General features: G+C 42.8%; 1 protein-coding gene across 1 annotated transcript; it reads right to left on the bottom strand.

Moving 5' to 3' along the window:
* Positions 1-681: 681 nt before the first annotated feature.
* LOC128369621 (voltage-dependent calcium channel beta subunit-associated regulatory protein) lies at positions 682-11,343 on the bottom strand. Its single transcript, XM_053330698.1, has 11 exons — positions 11,225-11,343; positions 9,476-9,530; positions 8,139-8,210; positions 4,672-4,817; positions 4,406-4,467; positions 4,141-4,303; positions 3,875-4,055; positions 3,643-3,786; positions 2,936-3,134; positions 2,651-2,849; positions 682-2,569 (listed from the first exon to the last, which is right to left on the bottom strand). The coding sequence occupies exons 1-11, from the start codon at positions 11,341-11,343 to the stop codon at positions 682-684; spliced, it is 3,228 nt and encodes a 1,075-aa protein (XP_053186673.1).
* Positions 11,344-14,614: the final 3,271 nt, after the last annotated feature.

Below are 14,614 nucleotides of genomic sequence, written 5' to 3' on the forward strand. Positions count from 1 at the left end.
GACGAGCCCAATCTGCTGATATGGTGTTAATGAGAGGGGGCTGCAAGCACTGAAGAATTCTATTTTTGTTTTTTGACATGGTATGCAGACTCAACAGCTCTGAGAGACATTTACCCTCATGGTGATGGAGACAAGAAGGACACTTGAGGAGGATATGAATTTAAATGAGAGAAATGGGTGACAGAAACTCCATCAATATCTTCTTCCCATCAAAGTGCTTTTTGTTTTAAGAGTTAAAACTGTACAGTATTCACATACACATTGTTTAGACATACATTAGCATGCTCAAAATTCACAGTTATGTCTGAAAATATTTAGATTTCTCTAAAGATGGAACCAAAGTATGGCTCTATATTTTCAAAGCTATGTAATGAATGCATTTGAGTTGTAGAAGATAAAAAGGGGCATCACATGGCACAGCACATTGCGTCACAGTGGAAATTAAGGTCTATATGGAAATGCTGGAAGAGACTGGCCATCAATAAGGTACTGCTGTCCTTTAGAATATGTCTGTGTGATGATGTGTCGGACTATTTCATTAATCTGAAGATTGATCAAGTGTCTAGCACATGACATTTAAAGTGCTATACACCATTTAGTTCAAATCTGTAAATCCGAGGTCTATAGACGACATGATGGATGTGAAATAAAGTTGATGCAGGAGATGGCGTGATTATCAAGTTATGAGGGACTGAAGCCAGGTGAGGCTGTGTGAGACACGGTAAGCACATGCTCCTTTCCTCCCTGGCTGAGCTTCTCTGCACTCCGCAGGCCGCCGTAAAGCCTTTCTTCCACTGACGCCATCACTTTGTCTGTCAGGCTGCTCTCTGCCTGCAGGGAAACCTCTGATAGGATAGCTTGACTACTGTTGTTGTTTCTGTTGTTCACTTTTGGATCCATGTGGCTCGGCTGTGCAGTCACAGTGGTTGGCGACTGGCTGCTTGTGCTTTTTGTGTCTATATTTGTAGAAACTTGGCAACCATCGGCCTCACAGTCCAACTCTGCACCATTCTTTGTCGTGTTGGTGCCTTCAGAGGTTGTGTTGGCTGTATTATCGGAGGCTCCCCCAGTAACTCCTTCACCTGATGGGTCTTTGTTCTCTGCGTTTTCTTTGGCTGCTTCCTCACAAGCCGCAATTTCGCTGGCTTCTTCATCAGCAGCACTTGCTATGCGTGAGAGTGTGCTGTGATATCTGGTGTCCAGTGGGTACCCGGCGCTGTCACCTCTCCGCAGTGGCGTAAACCGCTGCCTCTCCAAAGATGGGGAGTACCTTCCCCCTGCGCCTGACCCTGGGTCACTGTATTGCTTGTTTCTCTGCCACTGCTTCCGGAGGTGAACTCTGGATCGGTGCCTGGAGCGCAGCGGCGAGTCCTGCTGGTCGAACCGTGGATCATGACGGAGGAACTCGTTGAAAAGAGCATCCGTCTTCTCGTCGATGCTGTAGTCACGGCGGCGGAGGCGAGGTCGGTGAGGACTAGAGGGCTGAGGGACTGGCTTAATCAGCGGTGACATTAGCGGTGATTGTGATTCTGGAGGTTTCTGAGGATGAAGGGATTTCATGAGTTGATATGGTTCTTGGAGGGTGAGCGACTGGCTGCCAGTTTGAGGTCTCTCCTTTAGTTTGTCTCCTTTGTCTGTGCTGTCTGCCATCTCATCCTCCAGCTCCTCCTGAAACAGCCGGGTGTCGATGCTCTCACACACTGAACCTTTCCTTCCCGAGCTGGTGAAGAACATCCTCCTCTCAGACGCTGTCTTCCCTCGAGGGGCTCCAGGAGTCCCGAAAAGGCGCATCTCCTCAGGTGCTCTGGATGGTGCTTCAATGGAGGCGTAGCCACTGTCCATCTGAAGTAGTTTCCGGTTTCCCGCCTCACCTTCTCCTCCAACTCCACTTCCCATTTCACTGTCCCCTCCTGACGCTCCTCTAATGCCTCCCTCCAACACCTCTCCATCCCCTTCACCTTCAGGCTCATCATCTAGGTCTTGGGACAAGTAGCTGTCGAGGCCAGAGCGTGCTCCTGCACCCCCTGTGGACGACCCACTGTCTGCATCACTGCGGATGGACTCCCGGTCCGTACTGCTCTGGTCTGAGGAGGCATATTGCTCCAGAGAGGCCCGCAAGCTCCAAATGTCTCTGTAAAGGGAGGGAGGGGCCTCCAAGCTCTCCTGGCGGATCATGAAGGAAAGAGAAGAACCTGAATCCGTCCTTCGTCTGGCCTCAGCTCCCAACACTACCTCATCTCCTTCATCTACCTCTGTCTCACTCTTTTTCCTCACATCTGATGTCACATCTGTCTTTGTGTCTGTATTTTTTGTTAACATGTCTTCGAACCTTTCCTGAATGTCAGCTTCTCGTTGTGGCCCAAACAAGTCATCTTCTAGAGATTCAAGCCCGACTCCTGCGACTCCTTCTGTCCTTTGGACTGCACCTAACGTTGTTTCTTTCTCTACTCTACTATCTACTGATCCATTGCGCATGGCTTCCTCTTGTCTTCGGACGTGACAATCATCTGTTGGAAAACCAGTTTCCTCTTTCCTGGTACCTACCTCCACCATGACCTCCAGCTGTAGCCTGAACAGAAGAAACAGTTTGTTAATCAATAATAGTTTAAAAACTTCAGTGCAAGCCTTAAGATTATGGGAAGGGATGTACCTGCTGAGGAAGACTGAGGAAGTCGATGCATTGGCTGGGTGAGACAGAGACTCTGCAGACAGGGACTGGAGACTGGTTTGGATGGGAGTGTGTGGGAAAGACTCAATGTCATCTTTCAGAGGAGAAGAGTCGTCTTCAGTGTGTTCAGTTGTTTCACTTGCTGCTCTCTGTCTCTGGAAGGGCCTTCTCTTGGGGGATCCTGGTGCAAGAAAATCATACATAACTGGTTTAATACCATTTTCCTTGCAGGTTTTTTAAATTCAATCTCAACACAGATGTACGAACCTTTGGCATCTAGACTGGCAGCCCGGTGGCTGCTGTCGAACTTCCACCTCCTGAAGTAAGGCCCGGCCCCCTCCAGACTCGCATGGCGCCGCAGTTTAGAGAAGAAATGTAGAACTGAAGTCTGGCCTGGAGCTTGAGTCAACTCTCCTCTCATTCCCTGTTCACTCTCAGCCTCTGCCCTGTCCCCGATAGCCTCCATCTGACAGGAGAGATGAAGGGAGAGGAGGAAGGAGAGAGGTGATGAGACATTAAGGAGCGGTTGAGGCAGAGGATCTGAGATGAATCGTGACGGGCAGAGGCAAAGCCCTCAGGGGACAGCAGTTTGTCATATTGTCACTCAGTTGCAGTGATGACTGATGTCAGAGAGCATCAGTAGGTTTGAGCCGGTGGCAGCTGCTTTTCACAGCTCTGTTTATGTGTGAAACAAATGAATCAATCTGCACTGAAGAAGCTGTCCGTGCAAACGTGTTTCTGGCTAAAATGCATGAATGCAGGCTTACCAAGCTTTAAATGTGACTCAGTATACAGTATACTCAGTACTGTATACTGAGTATACTAGATTGTACTGTACTGTACTGTACTGTACAGCTTTTGAGATACAGCATACAGTATACTATACTGTGTACATTATACTAAACTGTATGATGGGGTCAAACATTTTTACATTTTAAAAGATGCAAAGTCAAATAAAAACAGGTGAAATTTACTGTCTGAGAGCGTGTGCGCTGTGTTTTCAAGGCTGATGGGGGCTGTATGGGGTCCTGGTCCAGGATGATGGAGTGGTGTGGGTCTCCTGGCAGACCTCCACTGAGACTCTGTCCCATCCAGTCAGGGACTCTTCTCTCAGTGGGCTGGAGGGAGAAAACAGCGTAGGTTAGAGAAAATAAACAACTGATTGAATCAGATATGAGAGATAAATCACACCCAGAATCAAGTCACCAGGTAGATGCTGGGAGGCAGTTTGGGAGCTCGAGTCTCGCTGATGTTTACGGTGCTGCTCTCTGTTGAGTCACACTCCATGATGGTGAGGATCTTCAGGTCACATGGGGCCGGAGGCAGGTGGAGGTGGGTCAGCCGAGCCTTTTTCAGGTGGTGAAAGTCTCCCTCAGTGAGAGTGTACCTGAAGAAGAGGAGAGGAGGACGACTCATCAAATCTAATTCGACACACAGGCACAAAAATTCACCTCAGCTCAGTTGAACTGTACCTGCGTCCTTTGTCTTGCGTCGTCTTCTCCTGTTCATAAAGTGCAGATTCATTGAAGGAGACTCTGCGGCCAGTAAACCCAGTGGAGACGAATCGCTCCGACTCTCCATCGTGACAGCTCGAAGCTGAAAGAGCATCTGATTCATCCAGACGAATGGTGATCTCTAAATGACAAAGAGGACAAGGACAAATAGGGAGAGAAATGATGGAGTTAGCGAAAACACTGGGCCAGAATATATGACCTTAAAAGAAAACACAGCTCTGACCTTGGGTGGGCTGAGAATCTTCAGCGTAAGTGGTGTTTGTCTTTTCAGGGTCATCACTCGCTCTGAAAGGAGGAAATTCGTTTTACTCTTTATGCTCGTTCACAGAAACAAAAATGCCTCGTCACACTTATCACAGCTTTCAATTTCATATTCATTACAGCTTTAATCCACTACTGTCAAAATCACGCCAGCTCCTGTAATCCCCGGGTGTTTGCAGATGAACTTGACCTGCCAGTCGCACACAGTGTGTCACTTTCTGTGTGTACCTGGAGTAGCGTCGTCCACCCATGCAGCAGCGGTGACAGAAGAGCAGCAGCAGGGAGAGCAGGACCAGCGTCCCCCCGGCGAAAACACTCAGCAGCACCAATAGCAGCACATAGTTCTCCACCTGGCCCGCCGACACAGGCACATCCTGACAGGTTGCAACCAAGAACAGAGGTTAGGACCCTGCAGCAAGTATACTGTGCCTTGACTACAATTTGGAGGTATTTTACTTGAGTATTTACACTTTATGCAGCTGTATACTCACTACATTTATTCCACCACATTAATTTGATGCTATAGTTGCTACTTGCTGCAGTTTAAGGGTGGGTTCACAAATGTATAAGTCTGTCCTAATGACACTTTTTTCTCCTCTTTAATCATTCCTCTTGTTCATAGTGACCATAAGAAGATCCCTTCATAATGCACTTTCTATGTAAGTGATGGGGGACAAAAGTGATAGCCCTCCTACAGTGCAAAAATGTATTTAAAAGTTTATTTGAAGCTAATATGAAGCTTCAGCTGTCTGAATTAATCAAATCATGTATATATCTTTCAAAGTTATTTTTTTGTGCCAAATTCCCTTTTACACTGCAGCTAAACAGGAAACCCCTGTTCACCAGGATACAATTTTTTTTACATAAGAAGACTATAATTGAGGAAGATAATGAGTTTATTTAACTAGATGAGACAGCTGAAGCCTCATATTATCATCAGATAAACTTTCAATTTTTTTTCTCAAAACGAGGACTGTGGATTTTGTGCTCCATCAATTGCATTATAAGCACATTAAAAGGGATATTTTAACCTGTCCTTAGAGATTTTACATACAATCAACTCATAAAATGTGGTGCGTTAGATATAACATCAAAATGCTGCTTACAAATCTATGCATCAGTAATAATAATCAGATATTAAATAAATATCAGATATTATTAGTTTTATTCATGATTCTTTCTCAGGATGTTTTTGGTACTCTAGTAGTGAAGTCAGCATTAACCTGTGGCCTTGTATACTTTAATTCAATACTTTGTTGCCATTTTAACATCTTAATTGAAATTTGGTGCAGTGCAGCTCAAAATATAGTACAGTCCATGCAAATACATATAATTTCTTCCATACCCAATAATCATAAAAAGTACACCAGTAAAAGGCAACAAGAAAAAAGAGCAAAACAGTCCCACTCCTCGTACTGACCTCAGTCATTTCATGCCAACCTAATCACAGACATAGATTAAAAAGGATGGCAGTGCGGTGCAAATATAAAGTGCACAGTGCATAGCAGCCTAACCATAGTCATAGATATAAAGACAAAGTTTTTATATATGAAGACATTTATGTATGATAAACTTGTAATGATAAAATGAATTTCTTTACTTTTTTTGCAGTCATTGTTTGTTGAATGCTGCACGGGGTCATTAAAGATGTACTTCTCTCCAAGAAAGAAGAAATAAAAATACTCCCTTCTCTCACCTCACTAAGCCATAAAACCTCAACATCCACACACACACATACAGTACAAACACCAATCAGTTTTCATAATCCTAGACTACTTCCTCTCTAATAGTTTTTAATAAAAGATATACTGAAATGAGGCCATATATTAACTTAAGAGATAAAAATAGAGCACAGCTTTTCCTCACTGACAAGAATGACATTTGATACTGATGGAAAATATCGAATGTGTCACAAAGTATCAGCCAAAACTCACAGGAGACAAACCCTGCTACTCACTGTACTCTGTCATTGTTTGTGTTGCGCAACATTAATTTGATTCCCATTGCTTGTATGACAGTATGTGACTGTATTGGAGCTCATAACTCATTCCTTTAATGGGACAATAACACAGATGCTTACATATCTGCGTTAGTCCTGCTGGGACAGAAATTAATTCTTCTCCCTTTGAGCTTCGGAGCAATGAGGAATGTCTTTGTCGCATTACGCTGGCAGCTAAGGTGCTGTAATATTTAATAAAAAGTGGAATTAACACTGAAAGACCATTTTAAGTCCCTGCCTCCTGATCACAATGATTTTTATCAACGGACAAATTCATATACATCCCGCCTGCTCATGAACAAACATACAGAGAGAGAGAGACAACACAACTGTTCTCCTCTCTACCCTCTCAGTCAATACTCTCAGTTTTGGCTGAGTGAGCATGGGGATGCTAATCGAAACGTCAGCGAGACCCTTAATTCAATTTCCCAGCTCTTCTCAATGAGGGGGAAATGAGGCCTCCGCAGGCTAAAAATGGAAATCAGATGAGGAGGAGGAGGAGGAGGATGAAGAGGAGGAGTAGGAGGAGTAGGAGGATGCAGACGCACATGAGCAATCCCCACACCAGACTTTCCTGGCTCTTTTCTGATGTCACAGTTAAAAAGAAAGTGGAAATAATTGGGTGCATTTCACCCTCAAATATGGAATATTCATCCATTGCAACATTTAGCGTAATGAATGAAAATATGAAAGGTGGATGCACATGGCTTTGAGGGAAACGTGCGTTGAGTGATAATGGCAAGAGGAATGGGAAGCTCCTCACAAACTATAGTTGAACCTTTTAGATGATGGTCACTATTAAATAAGTCTTAAAACCAAAAGCCTGCTGCTGACTGAACATACAGACATGCAGTTGAGGATGGAGCAAGACAAAAAGATAGCAGAGGCGGAGGTGTGTTGGTGTGCGAAAGAGCAAAAATAGTTGGTTTTCTGTTCCCACAAGACAAAACATCAATCTGTCTGATTAGAAAAAGCTTTCAGAAAAAGAAAAGAATGTAGGTTATGTGCACACAAGAAAACTCTCCTCCATTTCCATTCAACCCCAAACCAGCTTCAGGCCAGAACTTGATAAAATTAACAGTCTGTCACACACACACACACACACACACACACACACACACACACTCTGAGAGAGAGTTTGTCTGTAGCTTAATGAAATCTGCTGTTTTTACAAGCTCAGCCAAACATGAAGAGCAACATAATCAATCAGCGGCAGCAGCGGAGCCTCGTGCCAGTCTTCAGGCCATGTTTGTAACACACACTGTAGAGGCAAACAACAGTCAGCTCTCTGTCCACACAGGGACAGCTTTAACTGTCCGGTAATCACCACTGCTGGCTCAGATCTCAGATATCCCCTCCACCCCGTCCTCCAGAGACTACATGGCACACAAAGCCAGCAGCACACTCAGTCCTGTTTTTGAGTCAAATCTGCTTTGGAAACAGACCAGGCTGCCCTCCACTACTGCTGCACCTGAGATACAATTCATGTGACTGGAACACAGTGGTGTCACCCACACTGCCCACTTTGTCTTTTTTGTTTTCTATTTGATATCCAAAAACCTGGACCTCAACCTGCTCTTGTTTATTTTCAAAGGTGAAGTCATCATACAACAGACTACAGATGGATCTGAAGGTGTGAGTGGTATGTGTTGATGGTGTTGGACAGAGAGGGAGGGGTGGACGCAGCGGTACTCACAGTGGAGTTCTCAGTCAGAGTTGTCAGAACAGGCAAATCATTGCTCATGGTCCAGGTCAGCGTGGGTGAACCCTGCAGAGGATGACAAGAGTGAAGAACGTCAGACAGACCTGCCATTTTCTTTTGAGACAATAATAGTTTCTGTTATTGTGCGTACTGAGTGAGAGGAAATGAGCCTTCATGTACGCTGCTCCCTCTGATGGGAAAATGTTATGCAGAAATAAGACTTGAGTAACCAATTGTATGTAAGTAGGCTGTATGTACTGTAAGCCTTTAATTCTCTTTGAAGTGGCAGCAAGCCAATCTGCCTGTCAGTGCTGCTAAACTAACATTTGGTTGGAATATTAGGATTTATTGTGATCAGCTGTAATATCTGTGAATATCATTTGTTATAGCCGTTATATTCTTAGGGCTGTAGATGTCATGCATTGGGGTATTTTAACAACACAAGGAATAAGATTTCTAGGCAAATTACACACAATGTTTTTAAAGATTATTCTGACGTTCTTTTAAGGCATTATATTTTAATTTTTTAGTCATAAAAAATAAAAATAAGAGACGTCAGAATGATCTTCCTGGGAATGTGGAGAATTTTTTTAAACTATTAAGGTCATGTGGTGACATCAAATGATATAATCTGAAAAATATTCAGATTTACATAGTTTTTTGTGATTAGTCAAATATTTAAGAGGACTGAGGTCATGTTTGAAGTTTGGAGTATTTCTGGAGGTACTCCAGCAATTTAGTACTGCACCCGTGCAGCCAATATATTCTGATTTTTAGTACCTAATCTGGGTCAGGCTTCTTTAATGCAGCTAAATTGTATCTTTCGTCAGACCCTCCCTGCCTGGTAAATGCCCACGTCTATCAAACTCCATGTTCCAGTTTGTAATGCAGGCTTTCTGTTAAACATTTAAAGTCTTGTATCCTAAACCATGATAACCCTAATGACATCACTGTGGTTATTGTTTTTCGGTAGCAAAGCTTCCTGCAGAGCCACAGGAATCATTCAAAGGCTGAGTGAGCGTACCGTATAAAATAAGTGTAATGCCCCTTTAACATCCTGGTTCTGGTTTGAGTACAAATATGTTTATAGATACACTGTCTGACATCCTCTGAAGACGGACTATTAATGGTACAATAACCAAAGGTCCTCCACTCTTATTTTCATCTCTCGCCTGTGGTCTCATCTCTGTAAAATGACGTTTTCTCTCTCTCTGTGTGTGTGTGTGTGTGTGTATGTGTGTGTGTGTGTGTCCAAGTGAGACAGAGACAGATCGAGAAGCGCTTTAAGAGACAGAAAAAGACAGAAGAGCTGACAGCACATAATTATTTACACCGAGCACAGCTTGTGTAACATCAGTATTGCGTTCCTCACACAGGCTGGTAACACTGCCGCACATTCCCACATCGTGTGAGAGTCATATTTTATGTAATATCTCACTCATAGAAACAGCTCAAGGTAACCAGAAAGAGAACGCTTTTTCAAAATGTAAAAACAGTGAAGATCTGAACACACACACATGAACAGCTTCATACATTCAATGCTCGCTCTGGTTCATGATCTCCAGTGATACAGGTTCATGCTCAGTTTCATTCAAAGCAAAATACTGTGATTTCAGAAAGTCGCTGCCAGAACAAGATTCTGCCTGATTTTTCTTTAGACACTGTCAAGGTCTCCCTAAAGATAGAACGGCTGAGCACATCTGTCTCTTTGCTGACTGAATAACAAACAGTTAAGATTGTATAAAGCTGCTTTTCAGAAGCATGAAATGTCTTGAACTTGGGCAACATTGAAAGTCCTCAAAAAAAGTCCTTCCTTGAAGTCTTACATTTTTTTAAACAAGATTTTAAATCAGAAGCCCTTTAAAATCAATTTTACTATTCATGACAAGAAATAAAGCTGTTCAGCAGTAGAAAATGAAGATCTACTCATTCTTTCAATCAAACGCCTTCGCTGCATCAGTGCTACAACAATGAAGCAGCAAGTAAGACAATCAAAATGAAGACACACTGCAATGTGTGTGTCAGTAATTACAAACACTACAAACCCACAAAGCATTAAATAGTGGAGGGCCTAAAGTTTCCAAAGTTACAGCAAGCTGCTTTTTGTTGAAATATGAATAAAATGATGCACAAGACAGCAGTACGAGTCTTGAGTTTGGATATGTCGTGCACAATAGCTTTCACAATATATAGCTATGTTTGACTTAAATGTCTGCAGAGTATGATGGGTGTCCACCCAAAAAGTGCAAAAATGGCAAATGAAGTTGTCAGCACTCCCAAATAAGTATAGCACGTTTAATAATGCACAGCAGCAGAAGGACACGGATGCGTTTCAGCCCTAGAGCATTTTTAAAAGAGCTTATCTGCAAGTACACACTACATGAGTATGTGTTATAGAATCAGATAGTGTGGAATAAGAAAATCTTTCTACCCTTGAATCTACTGACTAGGCTATGATGATTTTAAATTTAATTTTTTGTTTGTTATATTATCAAGATCATTATAATTATTATACAATATATCCTTTGATTTAGTATTACTGTTATTGTTGTTGTTATTGTTGCACGTCACTTTTTTTTTTTTACTTACAAAAAAAATGTATCCTGGCAATGCTGAGCTATAATGACTTCTTAGCTCCATCCTTTGATTGCCAGTAAATACTGACAGTAACCAGAGAAAAACTGAACACTGACCCCGACTGGCAGAGAAAAAAAATCCATGTGTGTGTGTGTGTGTGTGTGTGTGTGTGTGTGTGTGTGCGTGTGCGTGTGCGTGTGTGCGTGTGTGTGTTAGTTTCTAGGGTCTAATGACATGTTACATCCTGTCATCATCATCTGGTTTTAACCGCGGGCTATACATCAGGACAGACACACACTTTCTAGTTCATTCCATCAGTGTGCTGTAATGATGCTGACGGTGTTCAAACCCTCCTAAACACCGTCAGCTATATGAAGGGGAGGATGGAGGGAGGGGATTGACTGCATCTATCATCCTGACGCGTGACTGGATGCTGATGCTCTCCAGATGTGCAGCAGGCTATCTTACGGTCTATACGGGCGGTGTTGGAGCAGCTTCCCTACAGCGAGCCGCTGCAGCCGGCGGCGCTCAGTAGCAGCAGCAGCAGCAGCCTCAGCATCAGCAGCGGGAGCATCATCTTCCTCTCTGCTCCGAAAACTCGCCGGTCAGGGCTGTCCCACATCTCTGTGTCTTGTGCTCTCAGCCTGCGGGCAATGATAAATCAATCACGACCGGTCACACACACACACACACACACACACACACACACACACACACACACACACACTGGAGCCTTTCCCGTGCGGTCCGAGCATCTCTCACTAAATCAAATGCTGCTGTGATGCTCCAGAGCTGGCTGTGTCACAAATCCCGCAACTTACATAATGAAATAGTGCCACATTAAACACTGTGAGCACGCCCGCGGGTCCGCTGGCTGATGAAAAGATCGGACTCACCCAGCTGTAGACTCCGTGAGAAGCGGTCCGCAGGCTGCCTGCCCCGTCTGCATACTTTAATTCGGGCTTCAAATGAGAACTGTAGTTATGAATGAAACCACACGCGATTAGACACACCCACCGCCCGCTCCCCGACGCACCACGTGACCCGCACTGGTGATGATGATGGTGGTGATGATGTGAGATGGAGGAGAAAACCCGTCCTCATTCACATCACAGCTCATGAATGGCAGCGGCTGTGAGACCGATTGATTGGTGGTCTTATCGATGACGCTCTAAATCAGTGTTTTAATATTAGTAGTTTTCTGTGTTGAAGTCTGCAGTTCTTGTTTTTTAGAGGCAAGGATGCCCGAAAAATGAGTGTTGGAGACGCTTTGGAAGTCTCACGTTTCACCACATGGTGGCGACGTTGAACCGCTGCCTCTCAGATCCTCATGCAGGATTACAGTTAGTGCTAGATCCAGGCCAGAGCCTCCAGGGATATAAGGAGGACCCCCAGCAAACTGAAAAAAAAACTTTTTTGTCGTTCAGTAGTTTTCCAAATTAGGCAAAGATTTGATCTCAACATTGTTTTTTTTTTCTTTGCATTTTTGCTTTCACTGCACTGTCTAAAGTGTCATACTGAAAACAGGGAGATGGACAAATAAGCTATTAAATTTAGAGCTAAATGAAAACCAGTCAAATAAAAAATGCAAATGGACCACATGAATAGTGAGTTAATAGTGTATTATGCACTATTAGGATGAGGATCACCGTGAAGCTGACCATCCAGAACAGACAGGCGACGGTTGAGGTTGTTCCCTCTGCGTCCGAATGTTAATAGTGTATGGGTCATAAGTTATGACCCATACACTATTAACATTCATGTGGTCCATTTGCATTTTTTATTTATAAGACAAATAGTTATAAAGACGGTAGGACAATATTTTACTTAATTAAAAGCAGTAATACTACAATTTTAAGAATCCTACTCCATTATAAGTATAAATTATGCATTCAAATTTTACTTAAAGATCCCCTCAAAGATCCCCTCAAATCAAAAGACAAAAGACAAACAAAGATACTGTGCTTGAAACAATAATATGTGCCTCATACTGTTTTTCTACAAAATAAAGTTAGAATCCTTAAAATGGCATCTCCTGAAATAAACATATATAATCTATTTCATCTCAGAAGTTGCACTGCAGGACACCAGATGTCTCCTCCTGCACTGAAAAATCTATTGTCAGGGCTCAAATTTCCAATCATACTTATGTAAATTGAATACCAGACCAGGATTGGATTCAAACCTAGTTGTGATATCTCAAATCGTGCTCGTCAGGCCCGCCCCTTAAAATCAGATTTCCAGTGAGCACAGAGAAACTTTCCACTCTTAGCAGATGAATGAACTCTTCATGCACGTCATTCTGCACAGTGAAGCTCAAACATTCAACTGTAGAAACAAGAAGGCGTAAGGTGTCCCACCCGCATCACTGTATAGAGAAACAGAACAAAAATACTCAATGAAAAGAACATAAACTTTTGGTTTGCATGGTTGTTAGCAGCATTGATCAACCTCCTGACTACTTCAGATTTCTGTCCAGTTGACTAAGTCTTATCTTGGGACTCCTCTATACATGTAGTTTGTCTGTTTGTGCACAGATGATTTGGCCTCTCTGAAGTCCTTTTCCATGAGGTATTTATGTGTTTAAGTTCTGTCTATTATTTCTTCGGTCCCCTGTGTATTCTATTTTTGTTCATTAAGTCATTTTTCCATCAGCCAAACTCCATTTGCAGATGAACTCAAATCCAAAAATGCTCCCCTGCATTCACACCATCCGCAGTGTGTGCTCTTGTGTGATGTAGAAATAGAGGGAGTTGCACAAATAGAAAAATGCCTCGGTAGCAAAGTGGCGGGAGGTCTAATCTGTGCCTGTATGATAACAGAAAGCAGCAGGACGGTGGCTCTGAAGCAGCAAAGCAGCCAGTTAGACATCTGAAGAGCTCCGTTTTTTTTTTTTGCCTCTGAAAAGAAACTTTTCCCCCCAAACTTTATTAAACTGGCTCAAAGCTGGAGCAGCTGGTTGAGTGACAGAAATAACAACACACATGCACAAGGATTAATTTGATTCGACTGGAGAGACAGCAACATGACCTTCTCATTGAAGCTTTCTGACATGATGAAGTCTGTTGGAGGACAGAGGAGTCACATTTTTTGGGGAGGACCCAGCAGAGATGCTTTCAACTGAGGAATGTGACCATGTCCGTGTCAACTTTCATGACCTCTCGTGTCTTCTCGGCCAATGTCTCTTACATTCCAGGATATTTCGGGATATTGTAATGCTCCCCCTACTTAGTTTATTCTACGAGCAAAAAGCCTGAGATGCCTCCTTAAACATCTGAAACATAAACACAGCATATGGTATGATTTTCACATCCACACTCTGTAGATGCAGTTTTTCCACTTCAGAGGAAACAAATGTTGCCATAATGGATCGAGTCTCTGGGCTAGATCAAGGTTAGTGGACAATGTGTTGAACAGATTTCTAAAGTCAGAATCTTCTTACGTCTTCTGTTACATTTCCATCCATTTGAGAAACTTACATTTGGACTCATTAGAGACTGTTTACCATTTAATGCTGAAAACTTGAAAACTGCTTGATCTTTTCACATGAAAGCTCCAAGCAGCCTCCACAACAACCAAACATTTTGAGATGATTATCATTGTGCAATTAAAAACTTCAGATAGGAAACTCATAAGATCCCACCACTGCCATCTTCTTAAGAAACTATTAAGTTTGATCATTTCAGTAACTCCAAACCCACAGAAAATGGATGATGAATAGGATTATTTTAAACTCAAGTTAAAACTGCTTTTACAGAGGAGCCATTAATGATTGGCACTTTTCACTGATTTAAAATGCATTTTTTGAGTTTTTGAGTTTTTATCTATTTGAACAATAGCTAATTTAAAACAGTCAAGCTAATTCAGGCTATAAATGCTACAGTATGTGGCAC

Source organism: Scomber japonicus, chromosome 12, assembly GCF_027409825.1.
Source record: "Scomber japonicus isolate fScoJap1 chromosome 12, fScoJap1.pri, whole genome shotgun sequence".
Classification (NCBI taxonomy): Eukaryota; Metazoa; Chordata; class Actinopteri; order Scombriformes; family Scombridae; genus Scomber; species Scomber japonicus.

Excerpts from the sequence above, each read along its gene's own strand:
- LOC128369621 (XM_053330698.1), bottom strand. The coding sequence starts at position 11,343 with ATGTGGGACAGCCCTGACCGGCGAGTTTTCGGAGCAGAGAGGAAGATG. Across the intron at positions 2,850-2,935 it reads TGCCAGTCTAGATGCCAAAG|GATCCCCCAAGAGAAGGCCC; the intron begins GTTCGTACATCT and ends TTCTTGCACCAG. Across the intron at positions 2,570-2,650 it reads TCCTCAGTCTTCCTCAGCAG|GCTACAGCTGGAGGTCATGG; the intron begins GTACATCCCTTC and ends TCTTCTGTTCAG.